General features: G+C 47.0%; 1 protein-coding gene across 1 annotated transcript; it reads left to right on the top strand.

The window, feature by feature from the left end:
- Positions 1-14: 14 nt before the first annotated feature.
- LOC123063310 (tetraspanin-18) lies at positions 15-2,991 on the top strand. The gene is made up of 6 exons (XM_044487052.1): positions 15-317; positions 407-506; positions 655-735; positions 832-936; positions 1,132-1,326; positions 2,572-2,991. The coding sequence occupies exons 1-6, from the start codon at positions 127-129 to the stop codon at positions 2,638-2,640; spliced, it is 741 nt and encodes a 246-aa protein (XP_044342987.1). The 5' UTR covers positions 15-126; the 3' UTR covers positions 2,641-2,991.
- Positions 2,992-12,560: the final 9,569 nt, after the last annotated feature.

Below are 12,560 nucleotides of genomic sequence, written 5' to 3' on the forward strand. Positions count from 1 at the left end.
TCCAGCTGGCCTCCTCCTCAATCATCCATCCATCCTCTCCCAAATCCAGCGGAGCTTTGCTTCCTCTTCCTCTTCCTCTTCTCCCCTCAACCCAAACTCAAATCCAAATCCCCGAACCCACCGGCGATGGCGCGCGGCGGCCGCTCCGAGAAGAGCGGCGGCGGGTGCGGGCGGTGCTGCCTGGGGTTCCTGCTCAAGCTCCTCGCCTTCCTGCAGGCCTTCGCCGCCCTCTCCGCCGTCCTCTACGCCGCCTCCATCCTCTCCCGGTGGGCGCGCCACCATGAGCTCCACATCCACCACCTCCTCCCAGACCTATGGTATGTACTTCTATCTCCTCTATCTCCCTCCCGCCCTCCACTTCCCTTCCCGCCGGTATGTAATCCTGATCCAACTTTTTGGCCCGCAGGTTCGCGTGCGCCGTCATGGCCGCCGGCCTCCTCTACTGCGCCATCCTCCTCGCGGGCTACGTCGCCGCCGAGGTCAGCAGCGGGTGCTGCCTCTGCTTCGTAAGATCCACCACAACTCATACTCATCCATCCATTCATTCCCCCTCGTGCTTGCTTGTGAATAAGCATATTCATATTCATTCCTAGTGATTGGTGTATCCGTACTAATTAATCATTTGTTTCTGATGATAACAACTGATTATTCCAGTACACCGGCTTGGCAATGGTGATGATGCTGCTCGAGGCCGCCGTGGCCGGACGCATCCTCCTCAACGAGCACTGGATCCAGGTGGGTTCATTGGATGCACATTCATTCCCCTGACAGCAATAAGTTCAGTTCAGTTGATAAAACCAGAGCACTGATCGATTCCTCTTCTTCTTGCAGGATCTGCCGCATGACCGCACCGGAGAGCTTGAGAACCTCGTCTCCTTTGTCAATGCCAACCTCGACCTCTGCAAATGGGCTGCTCTCGCTACCGTTGCCACTCAGGTGCGTCAGATTGATATGAACAAGCATTTTCATCAGTTCAAACGGCACGCCAAGTATACACATGCCTTTAAGTTGCATGCTCCAATAAGGCTCTTCCACAGTAATTTCCACTAGTAATAACTAATAAGATAAACAAACCTACTCTGTTTTCCTTTCCACCTCGAGGAGGATGATCTGATCTGTTTACATGTACAGGCACTCTCGCTTTTCTTGGCGATGGTTCTACGAGCCATGGTTTCACCCACGAGTGGTGACTATGACAGTGATGAAGATTTTGTGGTCATAAGGAGGCCGCTGCTTATTGCCCGAGGAGCTCCATCCTATCTCCCTACCACCGCCGACCCCAGGGGTGGTCATCCGAACTTATGGAGCTCATCAATGAGGCAGAAGGTGAGAATTGCTTATCCTCCAACGCTTGCTTGCACTGATTTCAGATGGGACTATGCAACCTAAGCAAGAGTGCACTATCGTTAACGACAATATGTTTGCTATACTGTGCAACACTGTTCATCCTAGCAAACTGAAGAATGTTTTGAATCGTTAATCAAGCACATATTTTGCTACATTGAAAAAAGCACATATTTTTTCCTTTTAGTTTCAATTTGACAAGATTATTTTGCTGGAAACTTTTATATTTGCTCTTACTTTCATGAGTCATGGCCCTCAGCTGCTTGATACCATAATTATCTTGTACTCTACTACTATATGTGTAGTCCAGCGGAGGATTTAGAACACAACCTGATTGTAGCACACACCGTAGTTGAAGCATTTCTAGATGAGTACTAGTTCGTTTTGTTTACTCCTACAAGGCTATAACCAAGCAAGCAATCTGAAGAAAAAGGTGTTAAAGTTGTATTGTTGTATGCTGATTAGTGATTACACATTATCTGGGTTGGATCATATGTTAGCTTTAGGGTCAAGTTAGTACTATCCTTTATACTTTTTCAATACATCAAAGACGCAAGCCTTTTGTGTCGTTGAGTTGTAAAGACTAAAGACAGACTAGTTGGCTGGAAACCGTTCGCATACATTTCTTTAGCAGAGATGCAACAATAATGTGGAGCACGTTGATTGCAAAAGTTACACGCCCCAATAGTGAGTCCTGTATTTCTACTTGAGATTATGTCTGCACATCACTCTTCTCCCTAGCAAACTGAAAGAATATTTTGAACCATTAAGGAAGCACATATTTTTCTATTTGGCTTCAATTCGTCAGGCTTATTTTGCTGGAGACTTTTATGTCTCAACATTTGCTGTTACTCATGAGTCATGATGCTCATCTGCTTGATAGCCTCTGTCATAAGTTTTTTTTCTTCTTTTTTTCTACCGTAATTGTTTTGTACTCTACTGCATGAGTCTGACAATCTAACCTTATGCGAAATCTTATTATCTTGCTTATTATTATTATTTTATAGTATGACTCGTTTCATATATCATGAAAGGCTATGACGATGTAACCTCAAGCCAAATAGCAAAAAAATCATGGCGACTTTATTATATGAACGAATCGCGCCCTTCGTTCAACACTGAAAATCTATTCCCATCCCACCAGCCCTGTGTTTCTTCTTGATTACTACATCAACTGAAAAGAGCAATGTGAACTAATAATTTTTTTTCCTCCTTTGTGCCCTCTAGTATGGACTGAACTCCTCGGGGGACTACACCTACAACACACTGGGTCAAAATGCAGTGCCACCGCAGTGAGAAGCTTATGTGCGACAGGTGATGAAGGAAGAGCATGCATGGCTTTGTTGGAAGCACCTGTGCAGCATATTTGTAGTATCTGGTTATATTCCATGGTGTAATGCGCACTATATAATTTGTGCATCCAGCCAATCTCGAACTCATTGTACATAGTTCCATCATTAGTGAAGATCATGTATGTGTGACCCTGGCTGGCTAGTTGGAAAGGACTTGTTGTCAACATTTCGTTGGATGTTTGTTAAGCTAGCTGGTGATAGCAGTTTATGATGTGAAAAAAGATCTTGTAAAGTAATGTTACTAGCACAGTTTCACTTGTGTGGTGAGATAGTATTGATATGCCGCCAAGTATTACATGCTATGTATCTGTTCTTAAACCTCCTCTCTTGGGTGCAGCGGCACTTTGCATAAAAAATGATCTTTCAGAAGTACTCCCTCCGTCTCATAATGTAAGACGTTTTTCGACGTTGAAAAATGTCTTACATTATGAGACGGAGGGAGTACTATGCTAAATAACTTTGAGGTAAGGTTTTTTTGTTTTTGAAATGGAGGCAAAAGATTTGCCTCATATATCAATTAAGAAGAGGATATAATTTTTGATACAAGCCCCAAACTGCATAGCACTCATGCATTGTCATGCTGTAGCTCGCCATTGTTCAAATGTTCATATGATGGAGCAACCCTGTATTTTGTTTTTTGTTTTGAAAGGTCGTCCCTGCGTGCGCGCCCACGCTGCAGACCTCACCTACGTACGCCACGCACCCTCCCGCGCAGGGTCTCCTGTCGGTCGACGCTGTGGTTCCAACGCTTCCCCTCCATGCTCCCACGTGCTCCTGCTCACTGATTGAATAGCAGCTCCTACCAGCTACCTAAAAGCCCCGCTCCAAACGGCCAAGCTAAGGAAGATGATGCCCACCCCACATGCATTTGCCCGCCCCGATCTTGTGCTACAAACCTCTCTGTTTGTTTCGTCGTTTAGATGCGTGCGCGTGCGTTCTAGGGCTAGTTCACTGATCAGAGACAACGCGCACGTATTCTGAATTACAAGTTCATGGCTGGATTCAGAGGAATAGCACTTTTTTTTTTCTCTTGTGTGCATGCAGATTGCAGAAACACACAAGAAAAAAGCCCTCTTCTTGTGCTCCTTTCCTTTGTACTCCCTCTGTAAACTAATATAAGAGCATTTAGATAACTACTTTAGTGATCTAAACGCTCTTATATTAGTTTACAAAGGGATTACTCTCTAAATCGTTTAATCAAGATGAGTAGATTCAGGACTCACGCACAAGACTATTTGGAAGAAGAAATTCAGGCACCAAATCAAGGTGAGTGGATTCAGGCCCGCACTCGGAGAATAATCAACGGCACGCACATCGATCAACACGGGTATAATTAACAACAAGATAGACTTGCAACAAGAGAATGACTTTAGCTTTACAGTCCGATGGAATTCAGCAGAAATTGAGATTATTCTTCCACCCAACCCAACACGCATCAGTCAGAAAAATCCAGACACCAACCAAACGCCTACCACCACAGTAGCAGCCACTTGCCTGCCTTGAGCGCCGCCGATCGAGGTCGAGGCTCCCACCACCGCACCACCACCATGATGCCACGTCAGTAGCACGGGACGACGACGCAGCGCCTGCGCCGGGGCTGCGGCGAGCAGACGACGAACAGCAGCATGATGACGAAGGCGGCCATCACCAGCGGCAGCAGGTTGAACCCCGCCTCCTCCTCCTCCTGGCTGCAGCACATCTTCCCCATGGCCGATCGCCCGCTCGCTTTTCTCACAGACAGAGCAGTTTCTTGGCTTGGAGGAACAAGGAGACTGGGCGAGGAACAAGGGAAGAAGTCCTTCTTTCGTGGTGCAGTGGGATTTCTGCTGTATCTATCTGTCTTAAAGACCACTCCCCTCTCTCTTCCTCCCCCTCTCCGCGTCCGGTGGGTCTCTGAATGAAACTTCTACACTATTTCCCTATGGCACTTGTGAAGTTGGCTCGCTTGCGTGGTTTGTGGCATCATGCATGTGGCGGTGGTTGCGGCGTCGCCGTCGAGCTCTTCTATTCCGCTTCCATGATGGGATTTCTTTTCGCTTGTTGGGACCGTCTGGTTGGGGACGCGACAATAGAGTCGAGTCCACCAATCCATCAATCAATCACCTACGCACCCACCGCGAGGACAGACCCAGAGCTAGCCCACTACCAACAGATCGATCAGGACGCTTGGGTGGGCCTGCTACGGGCAGCAGGTAGCTTCTAAATACATCCATTTTCGAGACAAGTAATTCCGAACGGAGGGTACATCCATTTCCAAGGCAAGTAATTCCGAACGGAGGGAGTACGTAGGAGTGCAGCATGCTTTAGTTTAGTTAGTTAATTACCAACTGACACTGCAGGTCTGGTCAATGCGTCTTCTCCTCTGTGTTGGTACTGTTGTTGATAGTACAATCGTACGTACTGTCATTATCGTCAGGCGATTAGTCTAAACCTCGGTTGATTTGGACGCCGGTGAAAAGCATGGCTGGAAGCAGCCGCCGGCTCTACTGAAAATTCCGTGATGGTGAAAGACCCGACTTTGTGTTTTTGCTGCTCTGTTTAATGCGTGTTGTTCAGCAAATCAGCATGATTGTATGCAGTATATAGATATCATTGACATTTGCACTGAAAGCATGGTATGTATGCATGATTAATTGAGCACGCAAGTGGCGATTACTCTACGCCAATTTGGGCACCGATACGCGCATGGATAGTATACTTTTATACCAAGAACACCTTTGCTGTCAGGGTACGACCTTGATCGGGTGCTTGCCGCGACTAGGTCAGGGCCTCCCACCTTACTAGTAAATCTTAATGTAAACATATACCATCGCAAATTCCCAATGATTGAGACGGCAATGCTACTACTCCTGATGCATCATTGTATTGCCATGCATTTATTCGTTTTGAGAAAAGGAGAAGCTGACGTGCACCGCAAAGGTACACGCCGGCCTAAATTATAGATGTTTGCCACTCTTTTCTATGTAAGTGTGGGCCATTCGACATTTCTAGGTCGGTTATATTTAAGGAATTTTACCCTTTCTTTTGTACTCGTTTGTATTTTTGACAGGAATTACACCATTTAAGGAATATTAATCCATTTTACCCCATTTAGTGAGACGTGTGCCGCATTTTACCCTTTTATTGTTTTAAGTATGTTCTATCAAGCTGGTCTAATTTCTATCAAAAAAGTCAAATGAGGGTGGTAGAGACTAGGATTTGATTTTTTGGGGTTTATTTTTATGTGATAGCGGGTGGTATAGGCTTGGAGCAAATATATACTTATAATTCATACTTTGCATTTTGTTTAAAAGATGGTGTCACGTTAAGTTCAGTTCAATAGTTTTTCTCTTTTTATTCATCATTCCGTCACATACTTTCTAGATTTTATTGTTTTAAAATACAAATTTAGAACACTCTTAAATTTGTTTTTCTAATAGTTTTAGTTTTTTAAGTACCTATTTATGCATTTGTTTCAACATGGTTCCCTAGGCAGCGCACATGACATGATCTAGTTTCATCAAGAATCATCCCCCCAAGTTACCGGAACGTTTATGCCTTTTAATTTGTACCAGAAAAAAACCCTCCCAATTTACCGGAACATTTCTGCGTTTTAGTTGTACAATTTTTTCTCTCAAATACCATAAGCAATTGTAGGTTAATTGATAGTGAATTCCACTTTACCTTCTAGATTAGGTTGGTGACCCTTTTTACCCATTTAGCAAATTAATTCCGCTTTTCCCTTTTAAAAGGTTTGTATCGTTCTGTCGGGTGGGGGCCAACTGCCATTGTCCCATGGAGTTGCGAGTCAAATGCCGCATCGGTGTCACATTCCTCCGAGCGGCATCCGACGCAGTAGATGGGACGCAGTTGGGCGACCTGGCTAGGCCAAACCACACCCGAGTTGCCCTATCTCAAATAAGTGACCTAGGGTTTTGGAGGCGAAAGTAGCATGGCCTTGGAGGAAGCGGCAATGATATCGGTTGATGATGAAGCAACCTTAAACTACAGGACGTCGCAGCCTTACAGGACATGTGATAGTGGGAAATAGATGAATTTATTTTAGTATTTTCTCCGTTCCATAATATAAAAGCGTTTTTGACACTACTTATATTATATATTTGAGACGAAGGGAGTACGGACGTGTTTGGTTCTTGTCCACGTCATTTTATGCCTGGCCTGGATGGTCCCTGGGATGTGCCTGGGACTTGTTTGTTTTGCGTCCTCAAAAAGTAGATGGCTGCCTGGCCTGGCCCTCCGCCAAGTGTGTGATTAGCCTGGCCCAGGTAGGATTAGCCCAGGCGCCGTGATTAGCCAGAGCCAGGCGTCCTGTCCCTTGCGCCTGGCATGCAGCAACAGCAGCCTGGGAGTATTTTAATACTTTCTCTGTTCATTTTTATAAGACTTTGAAGACATTTCAGACAATGTGCAAAACAGCCTATTTTGAGTTGTCTGAAACGACTTACAAAAGTGAACGGAGGGAGTATCAAGAACTGTACGGTCTGCTATTTAAAAACAATATTAACAACCCACCAGGCAGCGGCATGTAAGGACAGGAACCAAACACCCACACTACAGGCAGGCCTCGTCAGGAAAAAAGTTGCATCTTTCCAGGCACTAACCAGGCAGCTCATTCTCCCAGGCAAGCTCTCGAGGCCTCGAACCAAACTGACCCTACATGCGTGCGTGTTCTTAGACCATCGATCACCCACACGCTGCGCCCTCTGCCTGCCCAACTGTTTGCCTCTGCTCTGAGACTCGCTCAACATGGAGAAACAAGAAAAAAGGTGATGGCTTGGGTCGAGTCACGTGACCTGGTGGTGCTGAACCATGTTGCTCCACGTTGTGTGCCGCGTGGGAGACACTTCACATGAATGTGCCTCCGAACCCGAGGCTGACCCAGATCGCTATTTGGGATTGGCAACAGGACCTGCCTAACAGGCGAGTTTTCCGGTTCCACTTGCAATGGAGTCAAGATCTTGGGATCCCACTCCCACCCCCACGGGTGGAGTTTTTCTTCTAGTACTACATTGCTTGCTTGCATGAGTGACAGAGGCTCTCTAGCTAGATGCGGGCTGGCCGTAACATTGTCCCGAGGTGAATGTTTTACGGCCATTGATCAGAGAATTACTGATCAATGGAAAGTTAGAGAATTACTGACATTAGATTACAAGTCTGGTCAATGCGTCTTCTTCTGCTTTTTTGGGTAGCTGGTAGCTCCAATACAGTGGTACCTACTGTCATTGTCACCTGGCAATTGATTTGAACCTCGGTTGATTTAGACACTGGTGAAAAGCATGACTGCTGGTACTGCTAGAAATGCCATGCCGGACTGTTTTACTGCTCTGTTTCAGTACACATAGTACAACATACATGATTCTGGGTATGGATGTGATCGACTTTTGCACCGAAAACAGGGTATATGCATGATTGACTCGGCAAGTAGCGATTACTCTACGTCAAATTGGGTGATGCTACGCGCATAACTAGCACTTCCGTCGAGAGCCACTTGCTGTCTTTGTACGACCTTGATCGGGTCATCCTTCACCGCGATTAGGTCAGGTCAGGTCTCACTCCTACCAGACCTGACCTGACCTTCAGTCCTGATGTAAACAAAGAGCACTGGGAAGATGGCAACGCAACTCCCGGTGCATCATCCCCGCAAACAAAACTCCCGGTGCATCATCTATTTGCCATGCATAGTCGTTTTGATTATATCACAACCTGACGTGCACCACAAAAGGTACACGCCTGCTTGGATCCGGAATTTGCCTATCTCCTTTGTGTGTGTGTGTGTGTGTGTGTGTGTGTGTGTGGCCTTCAACTTTTTCAGCGGCAAATTGATAGTGAGTTTCACTTCTACTCTCTAACAATATTGAGTTCGTGACACCTTTTACCCCCATCTATACCTGCCATATGTTGGGCCAGGCCGGGCCTAACAAAGCCCGTACCAGAAAACTTAGGCTTGTGCCTGGCCTAGCCCGGTCGTCAGGCCTAGATCTCAGGCCCAAGCCCGCCCCATCAGTGGAAAAGCCATCTAGGCCTCAGCCCTCCCCTTCCCTAAATCGCAAATATGACAAGCCCAAGCCCGACCTGGCTTGTCCATCGGGCCTAGATCTTAGGCCCAGGCCTGGCCCATGGGCAAGCCTGGGCCGGGTCGAGCTTTTTTGGGCCGGACGGGCCGGGTTTCCCATGTCCAGGTATACCCTCATCAAGCACGTATTTTCAGATAGACCCTATTTAAGCAAATTTGTCCATTGTTTACCCCTTTTGATGTTTTGCTTTGTTCTTTTCGTCGGGGCCAATCACTCAGTCTCAGTCTCACGTGGAGAGGTGACTTAGATGCTACATCGGTGGCATGCTCATCCGAGATGCGTATGACATAGTAGATGGGATGCAGGGTGACTAGGTTAAGCTCGACTAGCGCGCTCGACTCAAGTGCAGTTCGACTAGCTTAGTTAGGGATTTGGAAGCATAAAGCTCGGGCTGCGGTGACTTGTCCTCAAAGGAACTGGTAAAGGGTAGCGGTAGATACTGAAGCAACCCTAAACTACATGCCAACATAAGACCCTTGCTAGGCTCCTTCTCCTCACCCCGCAATTCACCTCTGCTCCTGAACTACCACATGGCGAAACAAGGATGGTCATCATTGACTTGGGTGAGTCGTGTGGCCTGTTCGGCCATAACCTTGTTGTCCTACACCGTGTTTTGTGTTAGAGACGCCTCGAATCAATGCGCCTCCAAACTATTGGTTGATCAGCTCACCAATTAGGACAATCAATGTGGTCCACCCTGTTAGGGCATAATTTTCCCTGGTTTGTTTTGGTGATTGATGACAATACTTTTGCAGACTAATCGTGTGCATTAAGCTTTCCAGGTTATCTAATATAAGGGCACTATGCGATTGTTTCCCCTCGAGGACTTCACTTTAGACGGATTATTTTCCCTCATTTCTTTTTGGTGGAATTGAGTCGTAGGGATAACCATACTATCAAGAGGGGATCCGTTTCGGAAGAGTATGGGTGGAATCATCACGTACACACTCTCCTTGCACCCTCGCCTTCTTCCTGCTTCTTTGGAGTATCTGTGCTGTGCAAAACAAGGGGTGCTGAGTGCTAAGCGGTAGTACCACGGTCAGGGCGGTAGTACCGCCTAGCGGCGGTAGTACCGCTTGTTAGTGCCGCTGGCACTATCGCCCCTGCCGTGGTCTCGATTTTTCATGTCAGGTTTCCGTAAAGGACCACTCAGGGGAGCGGTAGTAGGGAAAACAGTAGGGTGCGATAGTGCCGCTTATATTAGCGGTAGTACCGCTCCTACGTCCGCTCCAACTGCCGCTCAGCTCGCTGCCCTCCTCTATTTTCCAGCGGCTGTAGGGAGCGGCAGTACCGCTTATCGGCAGTAGTACCGCCCACAGGGAGGTAGTACCGGCCTAGTGCGTGTATTTCTCCTCGCTCAGCCCTGGTTTCCCTATGCCTTCTTGCCATAGCGGTAGTACCGTTGTGGCAACGGTAGTACCGCTCCGATAACGGTAGTACCGCCCAGATGCGGGCTGCGGGCTGCATAACGGTTGGATGTGTCCGCCCTCTATATATAGGGGTCTTCTTCTCCAAGAAGACTTACCCCTTCTTCCCCAAAACTCCATTGTTGCTCCACAAGCTTATTTTCGCCCGATCTCTCTCCATAGATAATCAAACTTGTTGATTTTCTAGGGATTGGTTGAGAAGGCCCAGATCTACACTTCCACCAAGATAAATTTGATCCCCCCACTAATCCCTTGCGGATCTTGTTATTCTTGGGTGTTTGAGCACCCTAGATGGTTGAGGTCACCTTGGAGCCATATTCCATTATGGTGAAGCTCCATGGTTTCGTTGGGAGCCTCCAATTAAGTTGTGGAGAGAGCCCCAACCTTGTTTGTAAAGGTCCGGTTGCCGCCTTCAAGGGCACCAATAGTGGAATCACGACATCTCGCATTGTGTGAGGGCGTGAGGAGAATACGGTGGCCCTAGTGGCTTCTTGGGGAGCATTGTGCCTCCACACCGCTCCAACGGAGACGTACTTACCCTCAAAAGGAAGGAACTTCGGTAACACATCCTCGTCTTCACCGGCTCCACTCTTGGTTATCTCGTGCCTTTACTTGTGCAAGCTTATTTGTATTATATCCCTTGCTTGCTTGTGTGCTTGTTGTTGTTGCATCATATAGGTTGCTCACCTAGTTGCATATCTAGACAACCTACTTTGATGCAAATTTTAAATTGGTAAAGAAAAGCTAAAATTGTTAGTTGCCTATTCACCCCCCTCTAGTCAACTATATCGATCCTTTCAATTGCTATCAGAGCCTCATCTCTTTATTAAGGACTTCACCGTCCGAAGAGTATGATTGACAGCGTAGACGGTGAGGAGGAGCACTCCAGTGCGAATCTGTTCTCGTCTATGGCCGATGGGGGAACCGCGGTCTCTCATGAGGAATTCAATGTGGCTTTGGACTTGTTGAAAACCTCCATGATGACCGAGGTTGAAAGCATGTTTAATAAATTCTTAGAAGGGCTTAAACTATCTACCGCACCAATGTAAGTGGGTGATCCCACTAACAAGGTGACAGATGCTAACTCCGACAAGGGGGAAGCTACTAGTGAAAAGGCTCCTTCTTCTAGTGGTAAAATTGGCAACAACATCTTTGCCCATGTGGAGCCTCCACTTACTTATGGTGGACCGATTCCTTCCACTCATTTGAATCATGCCGGTCCTCCCCCTAAGGTTGTGAAAAATGAGGCCTTTGATTCTTGGGTTTATTGCTTTAAGCGTCATTTGAACCATATTAATACTAACCATTGGAGAATCATTGAAGAAGGTTTTTATCCGCATGACCGAAGCAACTTCACCCCTAGAGAAGCTGCGGATAACCAATTCAGCGAGAATGCTCTCTTCATCATCCAAGATGCTATCCCTCCGGAAGATATTGCGCATCTCCGACCATTCACCGTGGCAAAGGAAGCATGGCACCATGTTGTTTCCCTTTACAAGGGAAGTGCAAGCATTTGACGCTCCAACTATGAAGTGGTGCAAGATGAAGCCGATGAATTTGCTATGAATGAAGGTGAAGAACCTCATGAGCTCTATCGGAGACTAACCACACTCGCGGTCTCACTCCGCGATCATGGGAGCAAGGATACAAATGACAATTGGATCAAGCGGAAATTTCTCAAAGCCATGACGCCTTACCATAAGGCCGGAATTCCACACCTTGTCCTCAAGCGAAGTGTTGGATGAGTTTGTGGCAATGAGTATCTTGGACAAGACCGCCGACAATGCGGTATTGCATTCTCAAAGAGCCAAGAAGCCCAATCTTGCTTTGAAGGCCAAGGCTAGTGTGGAAGAAGAGGAGGAAGAGGAAGAAGAGGAGAGCAACCCCGAAGATACAAAATATGATTATCATGAGCACATGGCTCTCTCTTCAAGACAATTTTGGAGCAAGAAGAACTCAAGGCCCAACTTCAACAAGAGCAACTCAAGTGGCGTCAAGAGCAAGCAACGGGTGAGGACTTGCTACAATTGCCGCAATCTGAGCCACTTTGTTGCGGAATGCCCCGATGAGAAGAGGGAAGACAATGGTGGCAAGCTCATCCGGAAGGACAAGGCCAAGTCTTTCCCCAACAAGAACCACTTCACTAAGAAGACTCCTCCCAAGGGATTGGTGGCACAAGAAGAGTACAATGAGGATGATGATGAAGATGGTGAGACGGTTGCCATGGCCTCCATGGCCATCGCGACAACACCCCGGGCGTCCCTCTTCATCACCCAATGAGAACATAACCGCCAAATGCCTCATGGCTAAAGCCACCAACAAGGTAAACCCCAACATCAAAACTACCATCATAACTCATCCTT

This window comes from Triticum aestivum, chromosome 3A (assembly GCF_018294505.1).
Source record: "Triticum aestivum cultivar Chinese Spring chromosome 3A, IWGSC CS RefSeq v2.1, whole genome shotgun sequence".
Taxonomy (NCBI): Eukaryota; Viridiplantae; Streptophyta; class Magnoliopsida; order Poales; family Poaceae; genus Triticum; species Triticum aestivum.